At 31.3% G+C, this 14,183-nt stretch overlaps 1 protein-coding gene across 1 annotated transcript; it reads left to right on the top strand.

Annotated features, from left to right (window-relative positions):
- The first annotated feature begins 4,734 nt into the window (after window positions 1-4,734).
- LOC106107869 (cytochrome P450 6k1-like) lies at window positions 4,735-9,605 on the top strand. The gene is made up of 8 exons (XM_013288876.1): window positions 4,735-5,134; window positions 5,563-5,718; window positions 6,169-6,353; window positions 6,747-6,907; window positions 7,372-7,490; window positions 8,057-8,162; window positions 8,426-8,674; window positions 9,319-9,605. Exons 1-8 carry the CDS (start codon window positions 4,754-4,756, stop codon window positions 9,477-9,479), a joined length of 1,518 nt encoding a protein of 505 aa, XP_013144330.1. The 5' UTR covers window positions 4,735-4,753; the 3' UTR covers window positions 9,480-9,605.
- Window positions 9,606-14,183: the final 4,578 nt, after the last annotated feature.

Below are 14,183 nucleotides of genomic sequence, written 5' to 3'. Positions count from 1 at the left end.
TAAGTCTAGCGTAATTTACGCTTCATTATTATCGGAATATAGTGCTATAATTAATTCGTTCCATTTTATTCAGAAAAGCTAGTAGTTAAAGCCGAACTCTCCGGATGCCCATGATATATTTTTATATTTCCCAATTTTGTGTACAGTCAGATGCATAAAGATGTGTACATTTGTTATACTTCGAAACCTTATAGATAAACAGGCACATTTTTGAAACCGAAAGAAAGTTTCTGTAAATAAATATGGAAAAGAAACTATTGTTAATTTTTGAAAGGTTAACGTTTTTATTAAAGATTTATTTTAAGTGCTGGCAACATTTAAAAATGTTTTGATGGCCGTCATTGAATGGTGGAATGATGCGCTTTGATTGTACTTACGTATAAAGTTAATTAGTTAATCTTTGTAAATCTTTGGAATCCGGTAAATTGTGTTGTTTAGTTTTCACTAAATATTAAAGGACAATGTTTGTACTGTTACACGATTGTTATTTCATTATCTAAGGCATAGGCACTCCCACAATGGAGGATAAGTTTCAGTGTGATCTACCTTCGGAATTAAATTCTGCAAACCGCTTGTCAATACGACTTGTAAATATTTACAGCCGACTGTACACGGTAGGTCATTACTTTCTTTAACTTTATTACGTTTTGCACTTGCGTTGGTAGTATCATCTACAATATACGACTGTCTAAATCCTGTTTTTTACTGTTATTTGACAGAGGAAACAGCTGGGTCGTTTTATGTTTGTATTTATTCTCGATTCAGTGTTTTATAAAATTATTTCAAACTCAAGATGCAAAATAATTTTTTTTCCCCTCATGTTCATACAATATTATCATTGTGCTAATAAAATATACAAAGTATAATTACATGTTCTTGTTCAGTTAAACATCAGGAAAAAAGTTGTCTTTTAGAAAAACACCAGATTTTCAAAAATATTGTGTCTGATTTTCTAAGTCCCCACCGAAGCTATTATAATATTAAAATATCGCCTACATGACATTTCGCAGTAAACTGTCCAATTAAAAATTAATCGCAGAATTTTATAGTATAGAATTTTCAGTAAATATGTCGCAGCGTCCTATGGAGTAGAATGCGCAAGGAATATAATCCTAGACTGCTCTCGACCGAAATAAAGTTAACTCTTAGACTATTTGCACAAATACTCTTCAGATATAAGGTTATTTGAAGTCGACCGCTTAGTTATTTCGTAGACGCATTAATCGTTGCACTTTCAACCTTGAATAAATGTTTAAAGCAGAAAATCGCTTTATCTACTCTTACTAAACTCATTAAGTTTGGGATTAGAAAATTATTTCAAAGTTAATGTTCAAATGCAATAAACTATGCTTGTGTATTTTACACTATCAAGTCTTAAAGTAATTGATTGTTTTAATTATTCTTAAGTCTTAATCAATAGTCATGTTACTATTAAGTATTTCTTCTTTGTAAGCTGATTTTCTGAAACAACTTTTTTTACAGTTTTAGTTAAAATGTATTACTTATTGTCATCTAGATACTTTTAAAGTAATAATTTTTTTTTATTTTAACTACATAACATGTTTACATCATCATCATCAACTTGCTTTTATCCTTACGGGGAGTCGGCACAGTATGTGCTGCTCTTCCATACATCTCTATCAGCCGTCATATCCGATACCACTCCTTTCTTAAGCATATCCTCTTTCACTTAATCAATACATACTTTCTTCAGTCTTCCTCTACCTTTGTAGCCATCCAAATTCAATATGTAATACATAAATGCATAAATACATTTCTCGTTTTCCAATTATTGTCATGTCTTAACACAAATTCCACCAATGTAATTAATATTTCAAAGTTTTAATGTAAAATTACAATAGTTCAAGTTCTTTACACTTTTAGTTCTAATTAATTATTTACAACGTTTTCCAATTTACGTAATGCTTTCCTCGTTCTGTCATTTTAGTATTATTAAGATTTGGATTTGAAATAGAATTCATGTTACGTGTTTTAAAATATGTAAGGTGTGCAACATAAGGCCGTCGTGGCAGTAGGTCAAGTATCATAGTCTCCCAGCACCGGGACCTAGGACGTTCTTGTATAGACGAATAGGCCGTTGTCCAGCAACTTATAATTTGTCAACACATTTTGTTTTTTTTTTTGTGTCATTAATTATTTTTTGTACTTCCTGGTTTTGTGATTAACACGAAAAAAGTATTCGTAACATCTTTTCTACTTCATATTCCTTAGAAATATAATTTTTTTTATACAATTGCATTTAAATCTGAAACCAAACATCAAAGTTATATACATTTGAATTATAAATTGGTGTGATTCTTTTGTAAGACTAATTCAAAGTATTTGGCTTGTTCAAATTAATTTCATGTTCTCCTTTACAAATATTTTTTTATTCTGAAGGACCAACAATTAGCTTTTGTTTCGAAGGGTCAAGTCTTCTTTTATTGCCAGCTCGTAAAGAACGCGAACTTTTATATCATCGTCAAAAACAAAGGACACTCATTTATATTTGGATAAATTTCCTTGCTTTGAGTTTTACTGAAATAATAAAAAAACACAAACTTGTAAAACACGTGTTCTTGTCTGTGTTTTATCAAAAAGTATAAAGCGATGAAAATATTTCAATGGTTCTTATGTAGACTACCGTAAGTCACAATTTTACGATTAACACCTTGTCTTATGTCCTTTTTTAATCGATTTTTAAAAGTAACGTTACATAGAACATAACTGTAGGTTTTGTTTATTTATCGTATGTTTGTGACTAAAGACTCATCATTGATTTTTTGTATATTTTAAAATTAGCTTTTCAAACATACGACAATTTACGTAAGAGACATAATATTACTACTACAGCATTGGAGTCTCATGGCAAGCTTTGCTCTTAAAGAATGTCCTTTACGGTACGGATGAAAGGCTTCATAAAATATATAATATTAGCGCCTGTTAGTTTAAGATAAGCAAAAACAACCCACTGCCACAGAAGATAGACCAAAATAAACAATCCTTGGGGTAATTAATTACACAAATTTTAGTTCGCTTATCATCTTGGAACATTTATAGGTAATAAATTTAAAATTAACATTAAATTAATTATTCTGTATTTGTGTGGAATTACTTGTGTAATCACAAGAAAATGTTGTACAGATACTATTTTTAACGATATCCAAATTTTGGCTGTAACTATGTTAGTTAAACACTAATGAAGATTTAATTAAAGCAATTTAAATACAACTTAAATCAGATTGCCTTGGAGAGACTACGTCCGAAACATAATCGTAGAGTAAGGGGTTGATTCTAGGACTTAATGACTGCCATTAGTCTCAAAAAGTACTTACACCCAGCTGTTAGTCCATTTTTAAATAGAAATTCAAATGCTAGTATTAATAAATAATTATTAATAAATTTTATAATTTTATAATGTATGCCCATTTAAAAATGAAAAAAATCAAATAAATGTAGAAACTTTACTGCCAAAAGTGTACTTTATATTATAGCTAAATACATTATTTTTGCTTTATGATCTATTCAAGTATCAGAAGAGGAAAATAATAAAAGAAAAACTTGAAGCGAAATGATTTCACGCACAGTTAACGGCACCGTTCGCGTGATATGATGTGCCTGTTGTTTTTGATACGGCAACTATTTCCGCATTCGATGAATTGAAAAATTGCTATTTAATATATGACATATTAATATAACATCGAGATACCACAATAATCCCACAAAGAGTTTGCAGGAGGATTGTGATTTGCTGCGTGACTTTATGAAGTTGTAAAATAATGCGATTATCGTGTTTAATGCTTATTTTGACTTGGAAAATACTAAAATGAATAAAGAGATAATAAATATTCAAATATCATTATCACTACATTATCGTACAGAAAATTGAATATGCAAAATACAAACCATTCTATTGATGAGGAAAATGTGTTAACGTGTTTATTTACCTCTCGGGTTTTGCCAACTTGTTGCAAGCTACAAATGCTTGTACTAACGAGGGCAAAACAAGATCGCTTTGATTTCTTACTGATATGGCCTAACAAATGTGGGGAAATTGTAACAGGGTAAATTTAAAATATTTCCTTGTGGTCATTTTTAATTAGCATTTAAACTACGTCAACGATCCTAGGACAAGTTGTCCATACCTGGATGGGTTCAAAGTATTACTAAATACGTGACAGTTAAATTCGCGTATTTGATCGTCGAGCTATCAGTGTGTTTACTTTAAACGATAAATGATTGTTAGATAATTTTTATAAGAATTAAAAGTTACGTAATACCTTGTAAGTTATCTTTAATGATAGTGTTAGAATATATTCAAATGGTATCTACAAAATATAAAAATCTAGCATTTAATATATTTTCAAATTTACAAGGTCAGTTTCTTCTTTCTATTACCTACGTCTTTTTGACGCAGCGTATGGTGAAATTTTATACAAAATTGTATTTCGACTGTTGATAAAAACAATTCAATATTTTAAATTTATGACATCGTAAGTTTGAAAAGATAATATTTTCATTGCGTTCAAATAGTTGCAGCGAATAGACATTAGAATAAAATAAGTTCTTGAAAAGTTCTTCGTTTGCCTTAACTGGGATAATAACTAGTAATAGATACTATGCAGTACTTTAAATACTATTGTCATCGTGAGTGGCAGTTTTAAGCGTGCCTAAGTATTACTTATGTTCAATTATTATCTAGATAATAATCACGAAAAGAACTCGGGTAGTGTCGGTACAGCGACGAGGCAACATGGACGTGCCAGTGCTAGGTGTCGTATTAAACTGGTTCCTTATACTCTTGAGTATTTGTATCTTTTTAATATGTTGCTTCTTTTACTCGACTTATAATTACTGGAAGAATCGCGGCATCCCTTACGAGAAACCGTTCCTTTTCTTCGGCAATCTTAGTTTCGTGTTGAGAAAAAGCGTATGGGATTTTTGTTACGAATTGAAAAATAAACATCCTAGGGATTATGTCGGAATATTTCTGGCATGGAAGCCGGCTCTAATGCTGCAGACGCCGGAATTCGCAAGAAGGATTTTCGTCAAAGACTTTGAATATTTTCAGGATCGATTTTTGTACACTGGTTTCTCTGATCCTTTGGGTTCTTTGAATTTATTTACAGTCAAGGTACGTGTGTTTATTTTATCATTTAAATATTTAGTTATATCGCTATACTTCAATTGATAAAACTGGATTTAAAAAGAAGAAAACATTGTTTACAGTTCTAGACCTGTTCGCAGCATTCCTACGCCGGTTAAGTCAATGTCAATGAAAATATGTATAAACGTAAACAAATCTTTAAGGCCGTATTTACTAGGCCTGTCGAAGCGGTTTTTTAGCCTGCAAATTATGTGCTCTCAAGAGAAAATAATAAAATTAATTTCTTAATCAGTGATATCAAAAAATTAAAAAAAAGGACATTCCTAATTGATTGGTCTTAAGTGACATGTAAGAAAAAACTGTTTTAAGTCAATAGTAGAAAGGTATCTGTTGGAGCCAATCGCCTTGTACTACACATTTATTTGTACGAAATATAATATTTTTATTTATTTCAGAATCCAATTTGGTCGACAATGCGAAACTCTTTATCTCCTATGTTTACAGCTTCTAGACTGAAAATGATAACAGAGTTAATGAACATGAATTCTAAAGAACTAGTCGGAAAAATACGTCGAGATCACATCGATAACAATAAAGATGTCAACTTAAAGGTAATGTTCGTATTTTACAACAATTCAGTGCAATTAGTGACATGTAACTGGTTATTATTCTAATGTAGCATAAGTGTAGGTTTCTGTTGAAGCACTCATTATCATAGAAAAAAGAGAAACAGTTAATACAAGAGTTTTGGTAGTGGCGTCATGTATTTCATCTTCCTACCTTATTTATAAGTTTACATACACCTATATCAGCAATTATATCTAAATTCTCATCTTTACGCATATCCCAAATTCTCTACATACTTTCTTTTATCTCCTGCTTGTGTTATTACTATAATGTTTGTCTGAAATTATTTTCTTACATGCAATCTTCTGCGTTGATAAGTCCCCACTATAGGGCAAAGGGCGTCCTCAATACCGGTTTACCGATCTGGTCTTCCCCTGTCATTGTATCCTTGGTAACAGATAATATGAAATTTAATTATTTAAATTATATTTTAGGAGCTATTCTCAATGTATACTTCAGATACGGTGGCATACAGCGTTTTCGGTATCAGAGTTAGCGTGCTAAACGATCAGGACTCCCCGCTGTGGTTCATCACCAACCACATGGTCAAATGGACCTTCTGGAGAGGCTTGGAGTTTACTATGATATTCTTTGTACCTGCTATTGCTGCTTTACTCCGGTAAGTGCTAACTAATTATAGAGATAGAAAAAAAGAGAACAAATGATTTAAAAAATATTAAAAGGTTTATAAATTAAAAACAGACTACCTTTGTCAAATAATTAAACACAAAAGTTGCAGACTATAGTGATATTATTGATATGATTAACTAGTTTTCGCCCGCGACTCCGTCCGTGTGAAATTATAAAAAAAATCAAAAGTGTTCAAAGTTCTATGTGTTCTTCCAGACTAATCTCTACATACATACCAAATTTCATCGAAATACATTAAGCTACTAACTCTAACAAACATCCATCCATCTAAACTTTCACACTTATTAGTATGAAAGTATGATTATGCATTTAAACTATAAACAAACATGCAAAACTATATTTGTATTGTTCTAATTTTAAGATTACAATTCTTTTCGGACGCTGCAACTGATTATATAAAGAAGATATTCTGGAACGTTGCCAAAGAACGAAAGAACAGCGGCTACGATAATCATAAGGACCTCGTTAATCATTTACTTAAGCTAAGAGATAATTTAAAACTCCCGGCTGATTCGGGATCTGGTACGTTGATATAATTTGCGCTTAAAGATATTAGTTTATACATACCTGTACTTTTAAACAAACATGCAGACGAATTGTGTGCCTCCTTCTTTTGTGAAGTCGGTCAATTAGAAACGAAATAAGTCGTAATAAGGAATATAAAAACATACTGGTTTGTAACTTCTACTTGCCCGTGACTCCGTCCGCGTGAAATTAAAGAAAAAAGTAAGTAGCCTACATGTTTTTCCAGAGTATTTTCAACATCTATGCCAAATTTCATCGAGATCCGTATTGTAGTTTAGGCTACAAAATCTAACAAACACCCATCCATCCATCGATAGCTTTGCATTCGCAATATTAGTCATATACGGGTTTTACAACATTATGTATATCACTGCATCGTTGCAATTTGCAAGATTTTTATCTACATTTATACAATAGACTGATTTGTCTGTTATCAATGTTATTGTTTGTATTATTTTTAGATTTAGCTGATAATTTAATGCTGGCGCAAGCAGCTGTGTTTATATTGGGCTCTATAGAGACATCTTCTACGGCATTGAGTTATTGTTTGCATGAACTTGCACATCATCCAGAAGAGCAGGTAAATGCTAAATAACAATTGACGGTCGGAATTCATCCTTTTTTAACTTAACACAACGTTCGTACAATTCTTTTTTGTTACGCAATATTGTTTTGGACTTTTTCCGGGCTTTGAATATTTTTAATAACCTGGATATAATTTTTTTACATTCTCGGTTTTCTTTAAAATTTGTGGTTTTAAAATCGTGAATGCTTGGTAAAATTAAGTGACTAGTTATAAATGCTTTAGGTATACTAAAATAATACGATTTAAAATTATTCTGTTAACACAGTTATGATTTTATGTTTGTGAAACTCGTTTACTTCTGTAAATGATTTTCTTACCTTGGTGTTAAGTCATAAAAATTGTCAGCGGGGATTCCCCGATGATGCAGATGGTTCGTGATTTCTTAATATACTTTACTTTTATAGATCAGTTTTTGTTAAGCACGATTATGCCATCATTATGCAATTTTGTAAACAGGAAAGAGATACAATTCTTGATGGTTTTCTTGTATACGTACCTACGTTTAAAAGAAACAGTACAATTGTTTGTTTTAAAATGACATATTTGACGTACATTTTCAGGAGAAACTTCACAATGAAGTTTTGGGTGCGTTAAAAAAATCTGGTAACGATACTTTGAATTACGACGAGTTAATGGAATTGAAATACATGTCATCATGTATTAACGGTAAGAAAATTTCATTTATATTATGATATCGTATGTTTTATTACCACTGGAGCGAAAACGATTACTGTCATACAAAAAAGTATTTCGTGTGCATGATATATTTGCTTTGATTAAAACAAGAAAAATAATTACAAGCTACGATGCAAAGCCGTGCTAAAATACTAAATGCTAAAGCCAGAGTTACCTGCTGAGTGGAATTAACCACCAATTTTGACATATTTTATTTAAAAAAAGGTTTTAAATTAAAAAATTACTATTTTTAGAAACACTCCGCAAGTATCCGCCACTCGGATATTTGGATAGGATTTGCAATCAAAGATATAAGTTAAACGACGATGTGATCATTGAGAAAGGAACGCCAGTGTTTATAAATGTGCTAGCGATACATTACGATGAGAAGATTTACCCAGAACCTAACCAGTGGCGACCGGAAAGAATGCATAATGCTTCTGATAACGATAATCTTAACTTTACCTTCTTACCTTTCGGTGAAGGACCTCGTTTCTGCATAGGTAAGTCTAATTAAGTAAAAAGCGCCAATAGCCTTGGGGTATGGACTACCGATCTTGAGGTCGGGATCGAATCCCGTCAATCGACTATTGCCTACAAGCCTAGAGCTTAGTTGGAATGATTAAAGAAAATATTAGTAAATTAACAAAAATGTACTAATATTTACGGATGTCCATTGGCGTCGTTGACCACCTCGGTATTCTCGACGTTCGTTTGCCCCCTTTTATTGTTAAAAAAATAACCAAAAAAAAGAAAAAAAAACGCCTAATAACACAACTGCTAAGTTAACATAAAATCTTTACTTGTCTAAGTCTAAATTATACATGTAGTACAAGAAGGGAGTGATGACTGAGATGACGGATGATAGTGCTTTGGAGGACGAAAACCCGGTGCGCCGACCCTACGGGAGTAGGATAAGGCAGGGGAGATGATGACATGTAGTACAAGATATGTTAGATAATTAGTTACTTTGCTAATTGTAAGATCAACAAAATATAACATTTTTTTTAAATAAAAAATCAAGAAGTTATTATTGTCAAAACGTATATATCATTTATGTATATTTATGACTTGGTATTTTTTTTTATAATAATGACCGAAAGTTTATCATGTTGTTTATAAAATAACATAGAATATTTATTTTCAGGCAAACGCTACGGCTACATGCAAATCCGCGCGTCGCTCGCTCAGTTGGTTGCCGCATACAAATTCCTACCAGCTGACATCCCTTATAAAGTGGAAACAGATCCTTACAGTGTTATATTGTCACCTAAAGACGGCTTGAGTGTTAAATTTCAAGCACGATAAAAATTGCATTTAAATATGAAAAGTAAATAGTTTAGATTAAGTTTTCAAATGAACATTAAATATTTGTACAAACTATTGTTTCATTAAAAAAATATGTTATCTATTATAAAAGAGCCTATTAAATAACGTAGATTAATCTATTAATTTAATATGATAAGAATACGATAGATTTATTAATCATTGATATCTATATCTATCAATACTACAATAAAGTGCAAACACACACTACTTCGTGACGTTAGATGGCTGTAATCACAGCATGTTTTGAATAATTCTCTACCTATATCTATACTATACTAATATTATAAAACGTAAACACACACTTCTTTGTTGCCTCAGATGTCAGCAATTGCAGCATATTTTTGAATAATTCTTTTTTTAATAAAAAAGCCCTACACTTACATACGTCACTTTAGGCTATACATTTTCACGCCATTAAACTGAGGGGTAAATGTTTTGGATAAAAACCCTAATGTGGGAGAGACCATAAGTTGCTGCCAATATCAAGGAAGCAAGATTGCAAAGGTTTGTCATGTGATGTAAGTTTGACATTTGCTATTGATAATTAAACAAAAAATTACAAAATTTCATGCTGGTGAAGCCGCACGGGAACAGCTATTTGTTTTATTAATCTAAAAAATGTTATCATTCATAGTTGTATTTCAATATCTGGTATTAAAATATTTTCCGGCTGGCATTCTATGAAATAAATGAATCGTGCAAAGTCGGCTTTATCACGGAGATTATCGCTTGGTATTTGCCCGATTGCTAAGCGGGAAAGTTAGCAAACAATTGTAGGTAATTGTTTCTAAACGAATAACCACTTATTAGTGATTGGTAACCATTTATAGTAAGTTTCAGCTGTTGGAACACAATTGTATTCTGTAATATTTTCATAGAGCCTTTTTTAATTTATGGGATAGTATTTTAGATTTGAATAGTACACTATAATTATGCGAAATATTAGGTGGATGTTTTTAGAAGGTATTTCCAGAACGGTTCATCAGAACTCGGTCCAATTTGGTACAAATATGTACAATATAATTTGGAAGAATATTTACTTTTTTTTGTAAATATCGCACCGACGTAATCTCGGTCCAAAGTTAGTAGTTAATTTATCTATTAGTTTGAATTCCAAAAAAATATTCAATAAATTTTACACATTATTAGCAACATTACTTTTATATTACTTTCACAATGTTCACAGTTGATAGCCTCTTGAACTCATAAAGAAGATATGTTATTGCAATGATGACAGCTTGAAAATTGCACTCATCTTGTAAGCATTAAGCGTAAATCCTTTATGAGCCAACCGAGTTGATAGCTTGAATGTACTCGTATGACGAAAAAAGATTTTTTATTATTATTAGTGCTATTAATATACTTAAATAGTTACAGTGTATCCTAATCATTAATTTCGGATACAGTAAACACTGCGTTCGTTTAAAATTTAATTCCACTTCGTTATGATTTACAAAATTGCAAACTGCAAAGTAATAAATTTGTTATACCAACAGCTTGCAGTGAACTAAAAGTCTAATAAAATATAACAATTTCAATGCTCCAGTAAAATGAATTCCGTCTTTATGATTGATTCTTTTATGACCAAATATAAATAACTTTGACGCTACGCAAATAAGTTATGTCGGATACGGACAAATTAAAGGGAAAAACCGACTATAAAAAAAAAGTAAGAGTTTAAATAAGTATAATTTAAAAATATATCTCGTTTCCTACTATTTGGTTAGTTATTTGCTTTGATTTAATAAAAACATTTCAATAGGTTATCTATTAAAATAGTGTATTGATAATAATAGCGCAGATAACATTTTCATTATCAAAAAACGATTAAAAAATAATTTGCGTATATCATTTATAAAAAACTAATAAATTCTACAATTTTTTCAATAAATCATTACTAATTTGATTAATTTTACTACATAGCAACATTCGTTGGAACAGATTGCAACACTTGAAATTCATAGAATGTGTACTATTTATGCCCAGAATATTCTGTTGATACTCCGATACACGCCTGAGACTGTCACGAATACACGAGATAACGTTATTGATAGAATTTTATTAGATTTCTACAGCTCTCGTACATAACAAGTCTCGTACACATATTGTCGATGACATTACGAATACTTTCTCGCAAGTGTCACGAAAACATTCGTGATAGACCCTTTTCTTTAACCTGTAATCAGTATGACGTCATGTAATCTTAAACCCGGACAACCTACAATATTGGTAAGTAAGCTTCGTTGCTTTACACATAGATTCTCTACTTGAATGGTATAACACACAACATGACGTAACTAGGGTACAAATATGTGTAAATTCTACTCCAGTATCCATTTTTACGAAAATATACCTGTATCAAAATCGCTAAGATGTCACTAAAAATGAGATCCATAACGTCGCCGAAATTAAAGAAAATGGAAAATTATTCTTTTGTGAACGAAAATTACATTTTGCGAAGCGTAAATCTTTTTAAAGTTTTGATGGGACTTGCTTTATAACAGAAAAAGAAATAATTATGGAGCTTCTATTTAGACATAAAAAAATATTAAAACAATATCTTACTTTGCATATATGGCCTTTGTTTTAAATGTAAATTAATAATTAATTAATAAATATTACAGGACGAATAAGATATTTTCTTTACTATTTTTTTTTAGTTACAATATACAGAAAAAATGGAAATATCGCTATCGAGGTTCATGAACACGAAAGTCATTAGTAACTACGCAAAGAAAATCCAACGCATTATTATGACAAAACATGATGTCATAACAAACGACAATAATCTGGTCGGCGTTCAACGCACGAAAGTAATTAATGTGAAATTACGTTTGACTAATGTAAAACTAATAAGCATTTATCGAGTAAAGCTTATATAAGAGCGTCTATTCGTTTGTTTGAAAAATGCAAACCTTTGAGTGGTAGTCATTTGTTAGGCTATCAATTATCCCACACAATACATCTGTAGAAAAAACGATGTCCACTACGAGCATTGTTATGCTGCGAACATTGTAGCGACAATGACTAGCGTCTCGTGTACATACATTGCTAACGACATTATGTATACTAATGATGTTATGTACACACGTAACATCATTAGTATACTTTTACGTCATGATAAATTATACTGCAAATTGGGAATAGTAAATTATATTCTTATTTTTGTATCTATAATTTACTTCTATCATGCTTCCGTTAATTCGATGAAGTTTTTTGTAGCAAAAAAAACTGATTGTTTTAGTAAAGGTATATTTTTGGTTATGAAATTAACTAAATCGGTAGATTTTATAAGTTAGTCGTCACTGGACATTATCGAATTAAGGGTTAACTGTTCTACAATATTAAATTTTCAAGGTCTTTTCGAACTTCTATGTGTAGTTTGATTTGTGTGATTTGTAAATACTGAAAATTTTGCAGAAAAATTTCATACAAAGCAGTGAAACTTTTAATCAAAGTGTTAGATGTAATGTGTGCGATAACGATCTGCTTTAGTTTGATTTATGGCAGTGAAAGTGGACCGTCACCCTTCCAGTGCTTTGTCTTCTAATGGATTTTGTTCCCACGTTAAAGCGACATCTAGTGATAGATGTGTTATGAATAAGAGAATGTGAAACCCAATTTAAGTTAAAAATTCGATGTCTGTTAGAAAAATAACAAGGAAACAGTGAACACAAGGTTCTTAGCTGATTGGCTAATGGAAAAATCTTTCAGCGCCATCTAGCGATTAATTCTGGTCAGACATATTTGGTCAAACTATAACGCGCGTATTTTCTCGGCATCCTTATAATCTTTCCTGTTTTCAAAATAACTTCTGTTAATTCAAAGATGATAAAGTGAAAAATGCAGAAAAACTATCATCAATTCTTTTATTACGCCAGAATCCAGGATCAAACTATACACAAAATCTAACAAAACCGGGTGTTGTAGTTTTCGATCCTAAAATGGAACGTGACCGAAAATAAGTTAAGAATATCGAAGCGATGCTTAGGATTTAAAATTTCCTTAAAGCTCGAACACTTGGCGCTGGTACCAAATAAGATTTCACTTTAAGAAGCTTTGCTGCGAATATGAAATGATATTGCTTATATCTTGCGATGAATACATTTTCTCAAGAATGTACCAATCTCCTCTATTTTAAGGAAAGTAAGCCAAACATTTTCATATTCAATTTGATGTAAGTGTAATTAAAATAAATTTTACGAAGACAAATAAATTTTAACCCTGCTGAAGAGTCGAACTGTTCAGTTAAAACTGTGGTGCGTAGACAAAACTTGTATTGTGCAGTTCAACTTTGCTTACACACGCATAGTTTTAACCTGTTGACTGTTTTTATAGTCCCTTTCCGACATGAAGGTTTTTATCCAATTTATTTACCCCCAAAGTTTAATAATATGAATATACCAAAAGCGTGTCGTATGTAGAGCTCTTTAATAAAGAAAGAATTATTCAAAAATATCCCGTAATTGCTGACATCTTACGCCACAAAGTAGTGTGTGTTTACGCTTTATTATATTAGTATAGAGTATAGATTAGTCTTTATTAGCTACTTTATCAAGCTGAAGCTCGTTGTTTCTTCGACAGTTGTAAATAGCTGTGCACTTTCACGGCTTACCATGATATAGAGTTGTTTGTTCAACTGGATGCAGCATGTTGCGAACTGCGACTTCGCGGTTCGCAATT

The sequence above is a fragment of the Papilio polytes genome, unplaced genomic scaffold (assembly GCF_000836215.1).
Source record: "Papilio polytes unplaced genomic scaffold, Ppol_1.0 DF821845.1, whole genome shotgun sequence".
Lineage (NCBI taxonomy): Eukaryota > Metazoa > Arthropoda > Insecta > Lepidoptera > Papilionidae > Papilio > Papilio polytes.
This window is presented reverse-complemented; position numbering and strand designations above follow the sequence as displayed.